Consider the following 23,668-nt stretch of genomic DNA (forward strand, 5'->3'; position numbering starts at 1 on the left):
GAAAAACACCCAACATCATGATGCTGCCAAAATCATGTATTACTGTGGGGATGGTGTTAAGAAGGTGACGAGCAGTGCCTGGTTTTCTCCAGATATAACACTTAGAATTGAGGACAACAAAATCAATATTGGTATCCTCAGACCAGAGAATCTTGTTTCTCACAGTCTGAGTCCCTTAGATGCATTTTTTTTTTTTTTTTTTGCAATCTTTCATGTGTCTTTTACTGATTAGAGGCTTCTTTCCAGTCACTCTGCCATAAAGCCCAGAGTGGTGACTTACTGCAGTAATGGCAACCTTCAGGAAGTTTTTTCCATTTGCACACAGAATATTTAGAGCTCAGTCAAAATGATAATTGGGTTCTTGGTCACCTATCTTACCAAGGCCCTTTTCCCCCCAATTACATACTTTAGTGGGATGGCCAGCTCTAGGAAGAGTTCTAAACTTCTTCTATTTAATAATTATGAAGGCTGCTGTTTGTACTCTTGGGAACTTTCAGTGTAGCATACATTTTTTTTGTACCCTTCTCCAGATCTGTGCCTTCACACAATCATATCTCTGGACTCTACAGGTTTTTCTTTCTTCTTCATGGCTTGGTTTTTGCTCTGATATGTATTGTCAGGTGTGTATCTTTCCAAATCATCATGTCCAGTCAACTGAATTTACTACAGGTGGACTCCAATCAACGTATAGGAACATCTTAAAGATGATCAAGAGAAATGCGAGGCCCCCAGAGCTAAATTTCAAGTGTAATAGCAAAGGGTCTGAATACTTATGTCCATGACAAATTTTAGTTTTTCCTTTTTAATAAATTTACCAATATTTCCAAAATTCAGTTTTTATTTTTTATTAAGAGGGAAAGAAGTGCAGATTGATAAAGGAAACCTTTTTTGATATATTGTAGCACAAGGCTGCAGCATAAAAAGTGACTAAAGTGAAAGGGTCTGAAAACTTTCCGTTTGCACTGTATATAGATAGACAGATAGATAGACAGACATGATCTTTTTTAAAAAATATCAGTATCAGTACCATTTGAAATGTTTGTCTTTATTAATAATTATGACTAAATTCTCAAGTTTAACCTGTGTAGCAGCATGTCCCCACCACCAGATGTAGACGTGCCTGAAGTGGACAGTCTTAGGTTTTGATGGAGGATTGTTGGACAATTTGAGTATTTCATGCAGAAATCTCAGTAAAGTTTCAAATTAGTTTTTTTTTTAGAAAGGATTAGCTGCAATTAATGCAGGGTGACCTCTTTTCTCCTTGCTAAAAGAATGGGTAGATTAATGAGGACCCCTGAAAGGGCCTATTATGTCCAATTGTCTCAATTATGCAAATAAAGTTGAAATTTTTAAGCAGGGGGAGCAAAGTTTCAGATTAGAAGTTTCAGAGTTCCTTCTGCAAAGCAGGAATTTTTCCAGTTACTATAGTCACACAGAAGGTTTAACAAATTGGAGATTTGGGCATTATCAAAGTAGATTTGTTGTGCCTTGTTCCACCATGAGATGAAAATACCCTCTGGGCAGGGAGATGGATCATGGGACTGGTAAAGGATTACCTTCAAAGGCAGTCATGAGATTGGCTTGGACAAAGAGGCTGCTCACATGCTTATCATATGAGATTCTCTTCTTAAAGTGTCGGCACCCCTTCTCCTCAGGGACTCTCGTCAACTTCCAGAAGGCAACCAGCAAGGCAAGATGCAACAGCCTGGTCATCCAGGATTCTTGAGGTAGGGGACAGGAGGAGGCCATATCAACAGCCTCCTAAAATCAATGTTTAGAAGTGTTCTTATGCAGACATATTGGTGCTTATATCTAGAATATTGTAAGTTTAAATATTTCCTTGTCTGAATTTGTGGGAAATTTTCATATTTTCTTTGTCACTCTTCACTGCACAGTATCTATCTATGGTAAACCTTGTGATGTATAGAAGTATTGATAACTGAAATTGTGAGAGAAATAATAGTACAAGTATTAATGGTAAATAGGTTGCTGTGAATGCAGAATTAGTTGCTACAATATAAATAAAAGTTGGAAATATTTTGGGGCAATTATAATAATAATTAGGAACTTTTTTATTCATTTTATTAAGAAAATTCTTATTATTACGTCCATGTTTGGACAGAAGAGAGAATAATTTTTTAAACTTTATTATTATTATGTCAAATTTTTAGTCCACATTAGCATCACTAGTCTCATGATGATAATTAATAAACATTATTTTAAATAATAATCACCATTGATATATCTCTCATACCTGGATTAACACCAATGTGCACACTGCATTTTAACATATCAATATATTTACTGTATATAGGCATAAAACTAGCAAAAACCTGCCAAATAAAAAGGAACTGACTAACATTTAATATTGGTAATAATATTTTATCTTACTTACTAAGTAGCAGACTTATAGGTGAAAGGCAGAATCTTGTAAAGTTGGTCATGTTTAGATATGACTCTTAGGGCTTATGCACATGAAAGTTAAAAAAAGAAAAACGGAAGTTACTTCGTGAGCATTTAGTTTCCGTATATCCGTTTTGCAAAAAATAGAACCTGTCCTATTATTGTCCGCATTATGGACAAGGATAGTACTGTTCTATTAGGGGCCAGCTGTTCCATTCTGCAAAATACGGAATGCACATGGACGTCATCCGTATTTTTTGCAGATCAATTTTTGCAGACCGCAAAATACATACGGTCGTGTGCATGAGCCCTTAAAGAGCAATTTTTATAGGGAACCAGTAACATGACATCTCATACAGTATAAATTACGCCACATAAACCGACAATATTCAGGCAGGTCAGGTTCAAAGTAGCTTCAGAATATTAATATTGTGTGTGTGTATTCGTATGCAGTAATGCCGTACTGACACATGCTCTACAAGCCACCTACTGGGCTTATCAGTTACATGTCTCATATTCTACTTACAATGTGTTATTCAGTCTTTCCTTCAGCCAGTCACATGAAAGCTCATGCCTCATAACAGCACAATCATATGATTGCCCTGGTAAACTATAGGCATTTCATTAGATTGTGATCTGAATGCTAAAGGGTAAAGCATCAATTTTACCAGAACCATAATTAGAAGCTGGTTGAACAGCAGTTGAAAAACAATCATCTGGTGAACCATGGTTTCACAGACACAGTCATACACATTTTTGTCCATATTGAATGTTAGTTGTTCAAACTGGCCATACATGTACAGTGAAAGCAGAGGTGATGGACGAACGATCTTTCTGATCTCAGGCTACATTCGCACGGAGCCGCGGAGCCGCAAAACACGGAAAGCGGCAATGTGCGTTCCGCATTTTGCGGACCGCACATTGCCGGACAAGAATAGGACATGAATAGGACATGTTCTATCTTTTTGTGGAATGGAAGTGCGGACCCGGAAGTGCGGAATGAATGTGTCCGCAATTCCGTTCTGCAAAATGCGGAACAAAATTGCGGACGTGTGAATGGAGCCTTTAGAGCGGTAGTCGTTTGGAATTACCTTTCAGACAATAATGCTGCCATTGATCAGCTAAAACAATGGTACATTGTTAAATTTTACCTGACAAATGTCTGTTTTGATTGAAATTGTCAGTTTTGATCAACTTTAGACTTTAGTTTAGTTTTTACAACTTAATTTAGTTTTACAACTTAATTTGTATATACTGTGAACCCAAATCGAATATACATATCAATAAGACAGAATTATTTTATATAAAGGGGAAAATAATGCATGTTGTGGTCAAACTTTTAGCACTGTCACATTCTTAAGTAATGTCTATATTCTATAATACATCCTGTGGGTGCATGGGTGGCAGCATTAAACCCATGGGCATTCTAGAATAGTACAATTCAATAAGCCTATGTTGTTTCCCATAGTTAGCAGTTCACTTATCATGCCTTAAAATGGCCAGCGATCTCTTGTAGACCAAAGTGATTAGTTTGAATAGATGGAATCACTTAGGAATTAACATGACATTTGCTAGAGACTTGATCTTACTGCTAATATCTGTTTTTCTGTAGGCAAAATAGCTTTCCTTCGGCCTTCGGCCTGACCACTGCAGTTAATCTGTCATAATCCAAGTACATTCCACACTTTTGCAATTTTAGTTTTTTTAACCCATTTTTTTAAACAGAGAAAACCTATATCATAAATTATTATAATTGTCATTGATATATGAAATTGTCAATATTTAAAAAATCTTGTATAAAATGTAATTTCACACCAAGTACATTTTTTTCTCAAAGCATTTTGTTTGCTGAAGTATTTGGATTATAATCAAGCTGCCGGTAAGAGGATTAAATAGACAAGGAGAGTGAAACTCCAGAAGCTGGAGTAAGTAAGGCTGACTATGTATTGGAGTGCTTGACACCTTTCTGACCATCTTCCAATGGATTTCAATAAGTGGGGCATGCATGGAAACATAGGATAGGAATTACGATAGCTTTCTTACTTTTACATCTAATGTAGAGCTTATTCACTAATAACTTAGTAGATATGAAACAAGACATATACAAAGTTTATCGGAACAATTATGTAAGGTTAAAAAGATTAGGAAAAAAAATTATTATTATTTTGCCAGAAACAACATCACTCTTGTCCGTCGACTGGGTATAGTACTGCTGCTCAGCCCTATTCACTTGAATAGAGGAGAGCCGCAATACAAGACACAAACTATGGATAAGAGTGGCAATGTACCAGTAAAATAAAAATTTGCATCCTTTTCCCTGATCCCCTACAACCCATTTAACAATCATCTTGTACAGTAAGACCTTTGATAATTACTGTTCAGACAGTCTTCTGTGATGGACACTGTGATGGATGGACATCACAAGACAATTAGGCTCTGAAGAATGACTGCTATTTTGTACTGTCTTTCACAGAATCGCTCATATTTTAAAATCCATTGTGGGTTTACTGAATCATCAACATTTGAGCTATCAAGCTTGTGATGTTCATCTGTCAATCGGAGGCACTTAAAGGGAACCTGCCACCAGTTTTATGGTGTCCTAACTAAGGACAACATAAATAAGTGACTGATTCTTTTAGCAAAATGCTGGGTCACTTTCTTTAATTGACCAAGTCAATCTGCCAACATCTTGTATTGAAAAGCTCCAGCTGATAATGATGAGACATGAATATTCATGAGCTCCTGACTCTCCCCGCCCACCTGCTGCTGAATGACAGTTATTTTCCATAGGAATCAGCAGCAGGTGGGCAGGGGAGTGGCTACAGCTCTGAATTAAATATACGCTGGACTCACTGACATCACGCTGGACTCGAATCAGCTTATTAGCATGTGGCATGCGGCATCTTTGTGTGTATATTATGAGGTAACCATCTGTCACACCAATAAGTGAATACATCTAAGGGACTTTTTAGTAGTTAATGATTGTATATAATTAGTTAGATTATAATCAAATATCCACATGACAGGTTCCCTTTAATGACACTGTAACGGCCAACTTGCTGGAAAATGTTCTTGCCTTCACCCATTCTGACTGTGGGAAGATGTATCATAAGAGTCAGTGATACATCCCATTATACTCTTATCTTTCTTCATCATCAAGGCAGGAGAGATCCTCCTTCTCTACTTTTTTTTAAATTATAGGCTACAATGAGCCTTTCAGAGAATAGAGGCATGTGAAGGACATTGATATTTACAGCATTTATTTATAAAGTATACAGCAGGATTAAGTTATTTATTCTACAGAAATATATTTCTCACCATGTAACAGAAATGAAAATTTCTAGTCAATTTCAATAAATATATAATAATGAAATCACCATAAACTTACAGACATTTTGTGATACACTAAAGTAGCACAAACTTATAGGGACCAAAATGTTATTGTAGGGTAGTGGTCTCCAAGGTGTGTCTCTCACAGTTTTGGTTCCTTGTCAGCTGGAGAGCCCCAGGTTGGAGACTACTGTTCTAAGGCATTACTTTGCCAACCTTTGCTATTATTTTGAATTTAAATCAAGATTTTTTCTCAAACCCCATACTCCAACTTCAAGCACTACGACTCTCAGTATGCTCCATTCATTTCTATGGAGTTCTGAGAACAGCAAAGCAAGGGAACATCTTGAGAGTCGTAGTTTTACCACAGCTGAAGTTCCAGAGGTTAGCCATCACAGACCTACAGACACCTTCACCATGCAGAGGGCAAGAAAGATTGTCAGTAGGTACCATCGGTCCTATTGCTCAATGCTGTAACATTATAGTTAAGCAGGATAATTATAGACCAGGCAGTCACAGGATGCACCAAATTTATCACAGTGGCACACACTGTGTGACAGATTTTGCGCATCTTGCAAGAAGTTAGACAGTTTTCCAGAGCATCTGTCAACAGAATCAACCCTTTTAAACTATGCCTAATAGGGCTGATCCTGCAGACTAAAATCATACCTCCATTGCCAATGCCTGTCCCTGTCAATTAAGGAGAGAGGGAAGTTGACAGAGAATAAAAGCGGAGCCACTAAGGTGCACCAAGAGGCTGCGACCCTCCCACATTTGCATAAAAATTAAAATGCTTTTTTCTCTAAAAGGGATTCCAACAAAAGAGTTGTGATTTTGTGCCTGGTTTAAGAGGGTTGATTCTGCTGAACAATGTTCTTTAAAGGGGTTGTTCAGCCTTGTTGCTGACAACCTTCCGGGTCCTCCCATGTCCCTCTGAACATAAAAACCCCCAATCACCTGTCTGCAGTCCCACCACTGCCCCATTCCCAGCAGCTTTTGCTCCCCGCAGGAACAGAAAGCAACTTGGTCCCATGACTGCTGTGGCCAATTGCAAGCCTCAGTGCTCACAGCGGCTAAAATAGTACATCACTGCTGTTATATAGCATTCAAGTCGCTGTGACTGCGGAGGCCTGTGTTTTTTTTTTGTTTTGTTTTTTTTACGTTCAGGGGGGACCCCAGGGAGTGTCAGCTCCAAGAACAGACAACCCTTTAAGGCACCTTTTAAGTTGCATTCACATTTTTGTCCCAGGTTTAACATATACGGATGACATATATGCCATACAGTAGCATATGTCACCATAGGGTTCCTTCGTTAAAAAAAATATCCATTTAATGTATATGGTTTTTTGCCGGACTCTGCAGGAATAGAAAAGCGTAGTGTACTGCACTTCTGCATCTTTTCCTGATGCATATGTAAAACATAGGACAAAAGCGTGATGTGAACACCGCCTAAGTTGACTTACTTCAGACTATTATTTTGCACCAGAAATCTGTTGCGTACTACTTATAAACCAAGTGCATTTTACAACGCCTTTCTAGATATTCTCTAGGCACAATCATAGATTCTTTTTGTGCAAATTAATAATAAATGTTTCTAAATGGATTTGCATTAAAAATAAGGAGCAGCTTAAAGTAGAATTATGGTTCAAGGACTTTAGTAAGGGCTGTTTCACACGAGCGGATGCCGTGTGTGGCATCCGCTCCGTGAAAGAGTGCCAAGACCCGATGCAGACTGCAGAGGCACGGAGCTTTAACATGACTGATAATGCTCCGTGCCTCTGCAGTCTGCATCGGGTCTTGGCACTCTTTCACGGAGCGGATGCCACGCACGGCATCTGCTCGTGTGAAACAGCCCTAAATGTGGACCACTGTTCCCAGGACGAGGATTGAGGGCAGTGGGAAGTGTCAATAAATTATCTTTAACTTGATAGCTTGAATTATAGTCATGCATGCCCTACCTACACACATTATACACAGTGCTATGCCTAATGCACGGCATGAGGTTGCGGTGCATGACTCTGGGATTCAAAGGGACAGTTATGTGCCATGTGCCGCCTCTTCTGACCTGGTACTAGATGTAACACAGAGTATCGGTTGTGCCCGGAGTGCTCCTTTTAAGGTTTCCACTGCTTTTTACAGGTCAATCCTTCCTTTCTAGGTTATATGCTCAAGCTTCAAACAAACATTTGGTGGAGTGAGTGTCTAGATTTATTGCAGGTCTACCATCAGATGAATAAGTCAATATTATAATCAACAACGGAACGCTTCTTAGTCTACTTTCACACAGGCGTTTGGCTTTCCGCTTGTGAGATCCGTTCAGGGCTTTCACAAGCGGTCCAAAATGGATCAGATTTGCCCTAATGCATTCTGAATGGAAAAGGACCCGCTCAGAATGCATTAGTTTGCCTCCGATCAGTCTCCATTCCGCTTTGGAGGCGGACACTGAAACACTGCTTGCAGCGTTTTGGTGTCCGTCTGATGAAACTGAACCGGGGGACAGATCCGTTTTCTATGACACAATAGAAAATGGATTCGTCCTCCATTGACTTTCATTGGAGTTCGAGACGGATCAGTCTTGGCTATGTTAGAGATAATACAAACGGATCCGTTCTGAACGGATGCAGACGGTTGTATTATCTGAACGGATGCGTTTGTGTAGATCCATGACGGATCCGCACCAAACGTGAGCGTGAAAGTAGCCTTATAGAGGAATTAATTAAAAATTTCTCGGCACTATGACATATATATTACCCAAGAAAGGGGACACAAGTTCTTCTCACGTAGCGTAAAATGTCTGTTTCTTTTTCTCACAGGGTCAAAAGGCTTGGATAGAAAAGACATTTTTCAAAAGAGAATGCATCTACATGGTTGCCAACAGCAAAGACAGCAACAGGTGCCTGCCGCGTTATCCCACTGTATCTAATATAAATGTGCATGCCAATTGATAATTATATTTATACTTTAATATTTTCAATCATTTGATTTATTCAGTCATCTACCCGTCCATTAACTTCATGTCATATAATGAGTGACACTGCAGTCTGTGGTTTATTGTCTCATTTGTAGGGCCACATCAGGAATCCCCATAAAGAGAAATTCCTATGATAACACTTTATTAGGGTTTGTCCATGTATGCAATTCTTTTGTGAATCCATGTATTTTATCTGGATGTAATCACTAGGAGTTGAAACTCAGATCTCATTGTTAAAGATATTCCTATCATACTAGAAGACATGGAAATTCAAGTAAGAAGAAAAGATGGTTCCAGCACTTGTAATAACTCAGTTGCCTTTATTTATTTCTTGTAGCATGTAACTCACATGGACACAAACCTTCACCCCAGCATGGTTGACGCGTTTCGAACACAGGTGTTGTGTTCGAAACGCGTCAACCATACTGGGTTGAAGGTTTGTGTCCATGTGAGTTACATGCTACAAGAAATAAATAAAGGCAACTGAGTTATTACAAGTGCTGGAACCATCTTTTCTTGTTATATTCTACAAGAGCGATTGGCTTGGCTCGTTCCGTGCACAGAGCTGTGGATTGTAAGGTGAGCTGGTTTACATTTATGGACTATGGAAATTCATGGTATCATATAAAATGTCTACATGTGATGGATCTGTCATAAACTGTTGGTGCACTGCTTTCAGATGTTGCTGTGGTCAGCTCATTATGCAGCATGTCCCACCTCCTCAGAATGCAATAGCCAACAAGACTGGAGAAGACAACAAACTGGAAGCTGTGCCTGAAAAATGGTCTATAGGTAAACACACCCAACTGAATCCCACAGATGCATTCGGAATACTGGAGTTCCAGGGAGGCGGACATTCAAATAAGGCCATGGTAAGTAGGACAAATGGTAGTTTTTAAAACTGAGAAAGAAAAATAGAAAAATACATATGAATTGGTAAGGATTTATCAAAGCTGTAGTAGAGGAAAACAGTCTCAGTTGCCTATAGCAACCAATGAGATTCCACCTTTTATTTTTCATTACTCAATTGGAAAATGAAAGGTGGAATCTGATTGGTTGCTATGAGCAACTGAGGCTACTTTTGATAAATTTCCTAGAGTTTACCAATTTATATGTATGAGTGATGCTTACGTTTAATAAAGGCTCATTATCTCAAACTAGGGAGCAGTGGTGTACAAGGAATTTTAAAGGGGTTGGCCGCGTACCTATAAATATAGTGCATTAAGCATACATTGTAGCAGTGTAAATAGTAGTATGCTTCCTAACTTTAATTCACTGTTCTCTACTAACTGCTCGAACATAAACAATCAATCTTCCCCTGGACATGTCCTGCAGAACATCCAAGTGAAATCAAGCCCTTAGGAAGGGGATCAACTGATCAACCCCTCCATGACTGTATGTGCACCCCTGTTCCTCTGTCTCTATTTTGCATGCTCCAAATCCAAAAACCAGGGCATGTGTCAGAAACGTACCATTGTCGCCCCGTCCATTGTGCATCCAGGATGCTATATCAGCACAGTAGGACGCATAGAACAAATATAAAACTGTGCATGCACCGATGTATTGTCCTAGAGGCACATTGGATAGGGGGACAACAGACTATGTAAGTTTCTAGGCCAGGTGACCCCCCAGGGTGTTATGTCAGTTGCACATGCTGTATTTCATATTCCATTAAGGTTTCTGTCGTTTATATGTCAAGAATATGGTAAGGTGTTAATATGATCTGATCTGATGTAATCTGTCACCAAGGCTTCAAACGTTTGTATTTTGCATCAGTATTTGTAAGTCAAACCCAGGTGTGGAACCTATGGTGAAAAAGTATCATGGAAAATGGTTTTGGCTTAAAAATACTAACCAAATAGTGGCCTGAGAGTTATCAAAACTAGTTCAAGAGAAAAGTGAAGGAGCTGCTAATAGCAATCAATGTGATGTATAGAAGTCAGTATATTAAAAGGCATTATCTAACCTAAGATTTCCTTATCATGCTGATTAGTATATGGTCTCCTGCAGGTTCTGTTCTTTCTGACTTCTGCATGGTCTTGTAGTTTTGTTCTAGCAAAGTCAGTATTTTTTGGCACTCTCACCTAACCAATGGAGAGGCTGCAGAGATTATGGCTCAGGGCACAGATTCTTGCTTGGGGGGTGGTGGGGGTGAGAGGGGTCACAATTCTTAATCCCCCTGAGACTCACACAATAGGTGCATTCATGTAAAACCTAAGCCTTGTCACAGTAAATAGGATGGATGAATTCTGACGCTAACCAGTACTGAAGATGTTTAGGTAATACAAGGCTGTGACCAGCAGATTTAGTATCCTACACTGATAAATACTTTTAAGTATTTATTTATTTTACGTACTTATATGGAGCTGCTATATGCCGCAGCGCTTTACAGATATTATCATCCTACTGTCACCCAATGAGGCTCACAATCTAAGGGTACATTCACACGACCATATGTGTTTTGCGGTCCGCAAATTGAACACGTATACCGGCCGTGTGATCGTAGCCGGCCCCATGATAGAAATGCCTATTCTTGTCCGCGATTGCGGACAATAGGACATGCTCTATCTTTTTTGCTGGGCCGCGAAACGGATCTACGGATGCGGACAGCACATTGTGTGCTATCCGCATCTTTTGCGGCCCCTTTGAAATGAATGGGTCCGCACCCGTTCCGCAAAATTGCGGAACGGATGCGGAGCCAAAAATACAGTTGTGTGAATGTACCCTAAGTTCCCTATCTGAGCCACCGTGCTGCCCAAGTATGGGAATTAAATTGAAATGTGGAGACATAGTATATAGTACATGGGAATTGCACAAATAGCAATAACACTTTACATTCTAATCTAAAAAAAATATACATTTAGAGACTTCTAAATTGGGTGCGACTTCCCTTTAAAGAGGACCTGTAACCTTTCCTGACATGTCTGTTTTAGATACTGCATTGCATTCACCATGTCACTTCTGGAGCCTCTTTTCATGAAAGGTTATGTTGTGCCATTCCTCTATTATTAATACTTGTTTATGAATGAATTGCCAGCAGTCTTCAATAAAGTTCCTTCTGGGTGTTACCAGTTAGGGGTGTCGCTACCCAGCCTAACACTGGAGGTACTGAGTGGATAGTGTCAGACACCCCCGTCCCCAACTGGTAACACCCAGATGAACCTGGTGGTAATTGATTCATAAAACTGTAAAATAAATTACAGGAATGCCACATCATGCAATATTTGAAAAGATACTCCAGAGCTGTTATTTTAAGGGGTATGCAAGTAATTACTAAAACACGTGTCAGGAGAGAAAACAACATGCCATGCAGAGTAGATTACTAGGACTAGGCGTGCCACTGATCACAAAGAAATGACTGTATAAGTGACCACGAGAGAATGCTACAGAAGTGTTTACATTAGCAACCAGCAGATGTACACTAGTGGAGCTATCTCTGAAGAGCAGGGAATGTTTCTTTGTTTCTTTCTAAAATCAGAATATCCTTACTGTATCTTATAGTGAGAACCACAAAATGGATTATATCTTATCCTAATCTTGCCTTTACTATGGTGATTGTCTTCTTATAGTATATCCGGGTATCTTACGATACAAAGCCCGATTCTCTACTTCACCTCATGGTAAAAGAATGGCAGCTAGAACTCCCTAAGCTTCTAATCTCTGTGCATGGTGGACTCCAGAACTTTGAAATGCAGCCTAAACTAAAGCAAGTCTTTGGGAAAGGGTTAATCAAAGCTGCTATGACCACTGGGGCCTGGATATTCACTGGGGGCGTCAGTACAGGTAAGAACTTTGATAAATGACTGCTAGTTTGGGTGGAGTTCTTATAGTATGATACAGTCCAAGACTTTTACACATGGAGATGATCACTCTAACAATCGTTCATACAAACATTCATTCCTGATCATTGCTCCGTGTAAACAGTCCCGGCTATTGAACTACAGATGATAAAACGCTTGTTTGTCGTTGATCTGATCTTTTATACGGACATAAAAATTGCTTTTTTAGCAGCATGGCTTATCCTGTAAACAGGGGTAGTTCTATAGATAATATTGTTAACTGTATAAGGGGGTGGGAAATGAACAATCACATGAACAGTCACATGAACAATCACACGATAACTGCAACATGAGAATGAAGTAAATGATCACCAATTAACTTACTATATTGACAAGTGGTGCTCATTACAGACAGTTTGACTGCCAGTGGAAGAGGTGCAGAGACCCTAGATATAGATATGTGATCTTACTGTTTGTTGGTGCTCGCAGAGGCAGGCTGTCACAAATTAAGAGTTAATATATGGCAGATCTCATTGGTGCCTGATCAAAATGTAAAATGGTTGCAACAGTAAACATGGTATAAAATGTACTATATGAAAAGGACTTGGATTTTCTTTTCCCAGAATCAGCACCACTCTGGTCCATGGATTCAGCTCCGTCATATTCAAGTGAATAAGACTGAATTGCAATACCAGGCACAACCTATAGACAAGAGTGACGCTGTTTCTATACAAAAAGCAGATCCTGTACTACAAAGCTTTGAGGCTGCCTCATCTGGAATATGCAGTTCAGTCCATTGAAAGGATGCTCTGGAACTGGAAAAAGTACAAAGGAGAGTGACTAAACTGATAAGGGGCATGGAGGGTCTTAGTTATGAAGAAAGATTAAAATAATAAAATGTATTTAGTCGAGACGTCCCAGAGGGGGCATGATTAACCTATACAAATATATAAATGGGCCATATAAAAAATATGGTGAAAAGCTGTTCCATGTAAAATGCCTTCAAAAGACAAGGGGGCACTGCCTGCAACTGGAGCAGATAAAGTTCAGTCTCCAGAAGCGTCAAAGCTTCTTTACTGTAAGGACTGTGAATCTGTGGAATAGACTTCCTCAGGACGTGGTCACAGCAGCGACAGTGCACATTAATTAGATGAATTCTTAAAAGTAAATAACATTATTTACATCCTCACCTATTCCTTCGTTACATTTTATGAACTTATGTCTTTTGTTAACCGTATTAACTATGTAAAAATGAGAAAATATTATCATTGGGCAAATACCAACCTTAATCTGAATCATTTATAGGCATATTGATCAAGTATCATTAGTTTAAACTATAACATTATGAATATCTGTGAGGAAAAAATGCTGGTTTTGAATACAAGTATGATAATCTTTGTACACTAATGCAGTGCTGATAATGCTGCAAGTTACCGTTACTTATTGCAGGTGTAATACGTCATGTGGGCGATGCCTTGAAAGATCACTCTTCCAAGTCCAGAGGAAGAATATGTGCCATAGGAATTGCACCTTGGGGTATTGTGGAAAACAAGGAGGATCTTATAGGAAAAGATGTAAGAAATATGATTGTGGTAGAATAGTAGCGCAGTTTGCAACTCTAGGTTTTTCTTGATTGTATTTATTTTAAACCAAAACTTGAATGTTCTAAAAATATTCTATTAATTATATTAAACTAATAATAATAATAATAATAGTAAAATATTAGTATATTAATCATTGATTTCATTCTATTCATTCTAACAGGTTACAAAACCTTATCAAACCATGTCTAATCCTCTGAGTAAACTATCTGTATTGAATAATACTCATACACACTTCATATTAGCGGATAATGGAACACTTGGAAAATATGGAGCAGAAGTCAAATTAAGACGCCAGCTAGAAAAGCACATATCACTTCAGAAAATCAACACTAGTAAGTGTGATCGTGCAGATATTTAGCATTCTTCCTCCATTGTGTATTTCCACAACTACATCTATTCCTGGCAGTAAAGATCTTTTCCTAAGCATCCCTTTCCACCCCCAGCAATCAGTGAACTGTCATAACATCCATGAAAACTCCTCCATTGTGAGTTACACATCATGTACATAAAGTGTGACTCGTTTCAGTTTATATAATATAGTGTATTTTAATATAGTGTAGAACCAGGGATGGATTTTGTTTGTACTAGAAAACAGGGTGTAAAGAGTCTTCTTAGCATTTCTAAGGAAAGTCTGTCTTCAGCGCTCTACTGTGTGCTGGGGAGTCGGACACTTGAGTGTAATTTATTTTACATAGGATTACAGTCTGCCTCTTGTCACTACCCCAGTCCCTGACTATGTATATGTGTCCTATCACTGTCCATCACCCTACCTATCTGATTTGAACTGAAGACGGAAGACAGACTCTTATTAAAGCTTTGCCAAGAAGACTCTTTACAACAAGAAACACCTTTCCCTAATAAAGTATATTACAAAAATGTTTAACAGCCCTGTCCATACACTATATTAAAAATAATCAGAAATTACAGTTACACTTTAAGTAAAGCATGGACATACATAGTTAAGATATAGGTGTGCATATGAGAGTGAAGAAATACAATGATTTAATATTATGTGACAGGGAGAAGTGATGTCACTTCTAGGAATTCTAGGTTACTCTTCATAGTACTCCTGATGCTCCACTTATGCAAGTAGATCAATGTTCATGGCAGGGGGTAACTTACTTTCTATCTTAAGGTGGGTTGTCCAGGAATTTAAGAGACCTGCTTGACTCTGTGACAACCCCTTTATGTTTTTCATGTGATCAAGATTTGTTTACAAATTATAACAATTCAGCATTTTAGTATGTATGGTTTTCCATATGTAAATATTATGACCTATTAACATTGAATTTCTAGGGTATGATTGAAAATGTGACACATGGGTTTCCCTTTGTCATCCTATGCCTGGGAATAACAGGAGGCAGGGACAGCAAAGGGATGCTCAGCTGTCATCTCCCGCACCAATGTGACCACTATACATGTATAGATTTCATTATGTAGTGCACAAAATCATGCATTATGTCCCATCTTTATTGTCATCCAGGTTTAAACAATAGCTGAGTGTATTTTTTATGTTTTAGGGCTAGGACAAGGTGTACCCGTGGTAGCACTCATTGTGGAAGGAGGTCCTAATGTTATTTCCATTGTCCTTGAATGCCTGCGTGAAGAACCACCTATCCCTGTAGTTGTTTGCGATGGAAGTGGGCGAGCCTCTGACATACTATCTTTTGCCCACAAATACTCAGAGGAAGCAGGGTAGGACTTTCTGTTATACAGTATGTAGAGTACTTCTATGATTCAAAAGTCCTTTTGCATGTAGTGAAATTATCCTTATCTCCAGTATTTACTTAAAGGGAGTCTGTCAGCAGTTTTTGACTATGCTAAACTGCTGACAGCACTAGACAGGCGCTAGTCACAACAGTGCAAACATATTCTTTGTAGAACTTTTATCAGGTGTAGTGTTAATATGAACTTCTTTTCTGCTAGATTCTATTCTTGCAAGTGCCCAGAGTTTCCCAGGGCTGAATGTTAAATGCTCTCTGCGGTGAGCTGCTTTACAGCCCCTGCCCTCTTCTTTGAGTGACAGATGTAGCATCCAACCAAAGGGGAGGGACTGGGAAGCAGCTCAATGCAGATAGCAGAGAACACTTCACTGTGAAGCCTTGTTCTGGGCACTTGAGCGGGCAGAATTTGTTAAAATAAAAGTTCATATTCTCAGTATTACTGATGATAAAATCTTTACAAAAGGTATGTTTGTATTGTTCTCCCCAACCCCAACCTACTGCTGACAGTTTAGCATAGGCAAATTATAAATGAAAATTATAGAGAATATAACCAGGTTTATGAGATCATTGCATCATGAAAGTGTTGCCTACTTTTCATTTACTCTATAAAGGAATTCTGAGTTAAAGGGGTTATCCCACAAAAATGATCGCTTCTCCACAGGGACCCCCCACAATCCGAAGAATGAGGGGTTCCTGAATCCCCATTCTGAATGGAGTGGCCATGCATGTTTCTGTCCCACGTTCCATTCACTTCTACGTGACAGCCCTATATGAGTGAATGGGATGAGGGGAGTCCCGTGTTCAGGATATTTATCTCTTGGCCATAGTGCAGAGCGGTTACAAATAACATTTCTCACTCTGGAGAACTTGATCTGTCCTCCCTTACACATCTTACAATCTTATATATAAAAAGTTACAAAACATTCATTGAGGTTTTAGGTCTTCTGATATAATCTAAACAGATACACTGCACTGTCCAATTTACCAGCACTGTAGAGGTAGAGATGACAATTTTTTAGATTTGTAAATTACAGCTGCTATATTTGCTGCTATATTTGCTGCCATTTTGTAGTTAGTTACTTTGTTTGATCAATTCTCTTTTTATTGAGTATCTTGCAACAACAAAAATGAACAAACCATTGCAGTTAAATAAGTGAGTAACACATAGGTCATTGCTCGTGAGACATGTAACACATAGGGGTGTGAGAGTGCCATCACGTCAGCACATGCAGATTGTGGAGTAGGTTCATGTTCACATTCCTTCACGATAAATATAGGACTGTTTATTCGGAGAGCAGTGAATATGGCTATGATTTTGAGGCTACACCAGCAGCAGCATCTCATTGATGCCTTATGAGTATGAATGCTCGCTAAATAAGTAACAAAACGTGTTTTCTCTATTTTTGCTGTGTTTTTTTTTTTAGGATAATCAGTGAATCTCTTCGTGATCAGCTTCTTGTTACAGTTCAGAAAACATTTAACTACAGTCGGAATCAGGCTCACCAGCTCTTCATCGTCCTAATGGAATGTATGAAGAAAAAAGAACTGGTAAGACCAATATAGACTCTAGTGCTGAGCCATTTTATGACTTCTTGCAGACTATGAGTGATTTTTCCCCCCCACAATTTATAAAAAAAATTACGGATAGCTAATAATTTTTATAGACAAATGGTAAAGCTATAATACATCCTACAGATTTAAGGATACTCGTTCTCTTTGAAGAGATCTAGCACTATATAGAGATATGCTTGGGGGAAAAATGACAACTTTGTTCTCCTCCAGAAGAAAGAAAACTATCTCATACCATTAAAAGCAGACTCCTAAAAAAATAAAAAAAATAAAAGGATGTCTCTTCCTTTTGGATGAGTCTCTGAATTAGCTGATAGTAGTTTTCTTCCTCTTAGAGAAGGGCTACATACATTGAATACATCCTGAAGATTATAAGCAATGGTATCCTCAAGCCCACAACACTTATATTGACATCATTACCTGTAAATTCTAATAATGATAATTACAATCACAATAAGCTATACAAGATATTCCAGGCTCCATCACAGACACAGAAATGTCTTTCATGGACACTAGAAAATGTCTCCTATTTTTACAAACTGTCCAGGAATTTACGGACAGTTGGTAACCCTGACTGCTCCTGTAGAGTAGTTATCATCCATTGCATAAATAAAAAGGATTATACTAAATACCCAAGCTTCAGTAAATTCCAACATGTGAGGGACAAATATTAAATGCCCTCAAAAGTTTTTGGGGAAAAGGTTTTACTGTGGGACCGGATTACATTTTTACCATGTGGAGCTAACTCTTGTGAAAAAATATTCCTCCCTTATTATAGAAGTGTAGCCTGCATGGCAACTATTACTGAACTATTTTATATATATTTTTTTATTTCTTATGATTTTTAATGTTATATAACATTTTTGGGTATGGATAAAATCTCATACTCTTGTGTCTTCCACCAATAAAGATTTTTATGTCCCGTCTGTCTTGAGTGTGAGTAGTCACTGTGTCATTATTCATGCACCATACAATGGGACCATTCCTCTTCCTTGTGTATCATCAATGTTTAGCTGGTCACGGGGCCGTGTCTAATTTGCCAACAAGTGTGGATTTACCAAATCAGTCATACAGAAGGAATCATACAAAGAGGCAATAGTATGCTGTTTTATAGTAAAAATGCCTATCATTCTTTAGATTTTAATCAGTTTGTTGCAGTCATATGATGGTCAGCTGAGTCTATGAAATAGACTAGAAGGGTGGATTATACATGATATTACATTACATTACAACTGTAAGCATACATCTTGGCCATTTAAATCTATTGCTGGTAAATCATATAATTTCAGGCAATGATGGTATGTTATCATTCAACAATAGTTTATGTATTGAATTTCACCTGATGAATTAGCATTTTGGTTGAATTATTTTTTAATCAACATTTTACTAATGTGTATTCCCACCTTTAATCATGAGACAACCTCTTTAACGCCTTACTGCTCCACAATGGATATATCAGTGAAGAGCAGGTGCTAAATTCGGCACCATGAGGTGCCTTTACACAAGGCCAGGGACGTAACTACCATAGTGGCAGACCATGCGACTGGTATGGGGCCCAGGGCAAGAGGCGGCCTTAGTTGGGATCATCTCCTCTTCTACTGGAGGTGGAAACTTGATCAGGACTCTACCCTCCAAAGGAACAACAAATTAAGCAGTGGAAAAATGGCCCAAGGGTCATTGAAAAGGGTTTAGACCCTTCTGTCCTGTGTAGGGGCCTGGTTTGATCCTTGCTATGGGGCCCTTACTTCTCTATGTACGCCACTGCGCAGGGCCGTCATTAAGAATTTCAGGGCCTCATACTGGCAAACCATGTGAACCCACATACACACACCTGGACGCCTCTCACATTCATTGCCATAACAGCTAGAGACAAGCAAATTTTTTGAAAGTTCAATTCGGCTGATTCGCCGAATTTCACCCAAAAATTTGCTTTGTGAGGAATTACTTTGTCACGAAGCACATTTTTTTGTACGAAGCGGGTGCAATGACAGGGAGTTGCGATAGCGCCGCCCCCGTCATTGTACCCCTCATGTATGTACCCCTCATCTGAGTGTAAAATTAACAATAAAAAAATTTAACTTACCGCCTCCATTTGCTTGCAACGGGCCGGGTGCCGCCATCTTGCTTGAAGATCTCGGCCGAAATCCTGTGCTGCGCGAGATCACGTCATCACGCTGGCTGGCGTGGTGACGTATTACATCGTCATGCCGGCCGGGCGTGATACTGTAATCTCGCGCCGCATGGGATTTCGACCGAGATCTTCAAGCAAGATGGAGGCTGGCGGCCCGTCTCAAGCAAATGGAGCAGGTAAGTTTGAATATTTTTGTTTTTTATACTATTTCAGGTTAAATCTATTTGTTGCAACGAAGCACGAGGAAATTCGGCTTCTAGGCAAATCGAATTTATCCTCATCTCTTATAACAGCCATTTTGCAATACACATCAGTACGATTTTAATTTCTATAAATTTTTATTATGGGTTAAATGAGGGCAATTTTTTTTAAGCATTTTTACGTTATTCGCTTTTTATCATTATTACGTTATTCGCTGATCATAAATACTGTGTTCCCTGTATTATCTGGATTATTTTGATTACAGGGATAACACATAATGTTTTGTGATATTTAATAGTAGGTATGTTACAAAAACGCATTCATAATGATGGTTTTTCTCTAATTTTTAGTAACATTAATTTTGCAGAAAAATGTATGGTAAGTTATACCATAAAAGAAAAGCTGTAAAATAAGAGTTCCATCTTCCTGTCATAATTTTTAGTAAAGAAATTATTTCACAGGTATCTATTGGGAATAGAACTCCAGACAGCAAGATTACCGCTACTTTACAGAATTGATGTGATGTTTAGATGGGATGTTCTTGCCTAAAAACAGTATTACCCCCAGACGGTTTTATTTTTTTGGCTGGTTTCACACGGGCGTTGCGGATTGGGGCCGGATGCGTTCAGGGTGCGTTCAGTAAAACTCGCACTTTTTTGCAAGCAAGTTCAGTCAGTTTTGTCTGCGATTGCGTTTAGTTGTTCAGTTTTTTCTGCGCGGGTGCAATGCATTTTGATGCGTTTTTTTATGTGCGTGATAAAAAACTGAATGTTTACAAACAACATCTCTTATCAACCATCAGTGAAAAACGCATCGCACCCGCACTTGCTTGCGGATGCAATGCGTTTTTCACGCAGCCCCATTCCCTTCTATGGGGCCAGGGCTGCGTGAAAAATGCAGAATATAGAACATGCTGCGATTTTCCCGCAACGCAGAACTGATGCGTGAAAAACAACGCTCATGTACACAGACCCATTGAAATTAATGGGTCAGGATTCAATGCGGGTGCTATGCGTTCACTTCACGCATTGCACCCGGGTGCAATGCATTTTGATGTGTTTTTTTATGCGCGTGATAAAAAACTGAATGTTTACAAACAACATCTCTTATCAACCATCAGTGAAAAACGCATTGCACCCGCACTTGCTTGCGGATGCAATGCGTTTTTCACACAGCCCCATTCCCTTCTATGGGGCCAGGGCTGCGTGAAAAACGCAGAATATAGAACATGCTGCGATTTTCCCGAAACGCAGAACTGATGCGTGAAAAACAATGCTCATGTACACAGACCCAATGAAATGAATGGGTCAGGATTCAATGCGGGTGCTATGCGTTCACTTCACGCATTGCACCTGCGCAGAAAACTCACTCGTGTGAAAGGGACCTTAGTGTTTTTGTTTTTTACTGCCTGAATTTCTGGGGCAAAATCTTTTTTTTTATTTGTCCTTTCATATACCCATATGAGAGCTTGTTTATTGCAGGACAAATTGCACTTTCTAATTCCAATAGTATTGCATATGATGTAGTGGGGAGCTGTAAAAAAAATTCCAAATGGGGTGAAATTGGAAAAAAAACTATTCCACAACAATTTTATGGGTTCTGTTTTTACAACCTTCCCTATACGGCAAAACTGACCTGTTACTTTCATTCTCCAGGTCAGTACGATTATGGCAATACCACATACTTAGAGTTTTTCTTGTGTTTTAATACTGAACAAAAATAAAAACCTTGAAAACATTTATTTATTTTCTTTTCATCGCCATATTCTGACCCCTATAACTTATTGATACCATTTTGGGGTGTGTATGACTTTTTGATAACTTTTTTTATTTTTTTGTGGGAGGTGAAGCGACCCAAAAATTTTGAATTGCCCATTTTGACTTTTCTGTTTCACCATTTGCCGTATGGAATAAATATAATACGGGTGTTTTTTCACTTGGCGATGCCCATGACGTGTATTTTTTTTATTGTGTACATATTTTTATTATAATTTGGGGAAAGGGGGGGTGATTTGAATTGCGAGAATTAGGGGAGCCGGAGCACACCCAGAAACACGTGCTTCCGGGTTTTTGCTTGTTCGAATGTCCACAATCAGCGTTACCGCCGGTTTTGGATATTAGTCCCAGGGATCTTCTATACAGTAAGGGATGAAGCTGCTGCCCACTATACAGGTTAGATTCCCAGGAATTACCTGTGAAATAATTTATTAAAAATTGTGGTACTAAAATGGCACTTTTATTTTCTAGATTTTTTATCTTGGTAAATGTTACATTTTTCTGGAAAGTTAATATTACTTAATAAAAAAAATGAAGTAAAAACTATAAATAAATGTGTTTTTGTAATCATAATAACCCGTACAGTATAGTGAACACATTATTCATAGTGATCGGTAAACAGTGTAATTAAAAATGGTGCTTTATTTTAATAATAAACTACAGAAAATCCTATCTTTCCAATGTGATAGGCCTGTAGCGTGATCATAAAATACTCTGCCTGCTGTAAGAAGGTGTTTGGTTTAAATAAACAAAGATCTGGAAATTTGTTTAGTAAAAAGTCTATGTGCTGGGAGAGGGTCCTTCCTCCAAACCATATGAGCCCAAGTGCCACACTGCTTCATTAATATTCACTACACTGAACTGAATATTAATGAGGCTGCTCATGACCTGAAGGGGCTGTGCCCAGGTCCCTGACTGTTGTACCACCAGTACTGCCTACATCACAGGTAACTGCAGCTGCGGCTCAGCCATTAGTGGTCAGTCACATGCAGATCCCTCTGCCGGGGACGATGGTCTGTGGGCAGCCTGACAGATATAGGCATCATGATGATCTTGTGGGCACTGCTACATGTCCCCAATAGATCTAGACTGTCGCTCTGCTGTAGTTCACAGTCTTCTACTGCAACTGCTGGCATCAAATGACACCAGATACCAAGACATAACTAAATCAACACCATGGAGCATGGAGTAGGGAACAAAAACAGTGGATCGTGGATAAAGGGCAGTGGACACAAACTCTCTCACACACCGGTGCCTTACCTTGACCACTGAAAGAACTTGCCTAGCGTTGTACAATATCAGATCAAATCTTTCCATGATGAATTTCTGAATGCTAGAAATTTAGCAAAAACTTTTAGGGTGAGTTCACATCACCACTAGTTATTTCCATTGGAGGAGCAGAACAACAAAAATATCGGAAGTGTTAGATTCAGTACATAATTGAGATGAACGGAGCTAAACTGACTCTATTGATTACAATGGAGTCCATACAGTTCCTGTTCGGGAACCCATTTTTTTTATTGGACAGAGATTTCAATGCAGATGTGAACAAGCCCTTATACATATAATGTTCTTTGCCACCTCCACTTGGCTCCAGTGAATCCAGCGTGAGTATAACACAGGTCCCGTCCTGAACTTCCAGCAGTGATGGGGTCTATCTTTTTTGCGGAGATGCGGAATGGACATGCGGATGCGGCACCACAGACAAGTACAATCAGCCCTGCAAAAAAGCAACCTTTAGGCACCTTTCAGACAAGCGAGTTCCATGCTCCGCACTTGCAGCGTGAGTATAACCCAGGTCCCGTCCTCAACTTCCAGCACTGATGCGGTCGCATAGCATTATATTAATTCATGATGCTATATAACCCTTAGGCCTCTTTCGCACGGCCGTAGTGCTCCCGTGGGCGTATTGCGGGCCGCATACGGCGGTTCCGCAATACACAGAGCACCGGCCGTCACGGATGCAGACCCATTTACTTGAATGGGTCTGCAAATCCGGAGGTGCGGTGCGGAACGGAAGCACGGAAACGAAGCACGGAACGGAACCCCACGGAAGCACTACGGAATGCTTCTGTGGGGTTCTGATCCATGCTTCTGTTCCACAAAAAGATAGAACTTGTTCTATCTTTTTGCTGAACGGACGGATCACGGACCCATTCAAGTTGAATGGGTCTGGATCTG

The 23,668-nt window shown here is 39.2% G+C and overlaps 1 protein-coding gene across 4 annotated transcripts in view; it reads left to right on the forward strand.

The window, feature by feature from the left end:
• The first annotated feature begins 1,588 nt into the window (after positions 1–1,588).
• TRPM1 (transient receptor potential cation channel subfamily M member 1) overlaps positions 1,589–23,668 on the forward strand; it is a 43,463-nt gene continuing 21,383 nt past the window's right edge. The window contains exons 1-8 of one of the 4 annotated variants that reach the window (XM_044279734.1): positions 1,589–1,727; positions 8,547–8,626; positions 9,384–9,576; positions 12,274–12,487; positions 13,933–14,057; positions 14,248–14,419; positions 15,608–15,782; positions 17,236–17,359. In XM_044279734.1, coding sequence (XP_044135669.1) covers positions 8,598–8,626; positions 9,384–9,576; positions 12,274–12,487; positions 13,933–14,057; positions 14,248–14,419; positions 15,608–15,782; positions 17,236–17,359 — 1,032 coding nt within the window. In that variant the 5' untranslated portion in view covers positions 1,589–1,727; positions 8,547–8,597. Of the gene's footprint in view, positions 1,728–8,546; positions 8,627–9,193; positions 9,577–12,273; positions 12,488–13,932; positions 14,058–14,247; positions 14,420–15,607; positions 15,787–17,235; positions 18,307–23,668 lie in introns of those variants that run through there. The other 3 variants (XM_044279733.1, XM_044279735.1, XM_044279736.1) reach the window with 3 other exon arrangements.

This window comes from Bufo gargarizans, chromosome 2 (genome assembly GCF_014858855.1).
Source record: "Bufo gargarizans isolate SCDJY-AF-19 chromosome 2, ASM1485885v1, whole genome shotgun sequence".
In the NCBI taxonomy this organism is placed as follows: domain Eukaryota; kingdom Metazoa; phylum Chordata; class Amphibia; order Anura; family Bufonidae; genus Bufo; species Bufo gargarizans.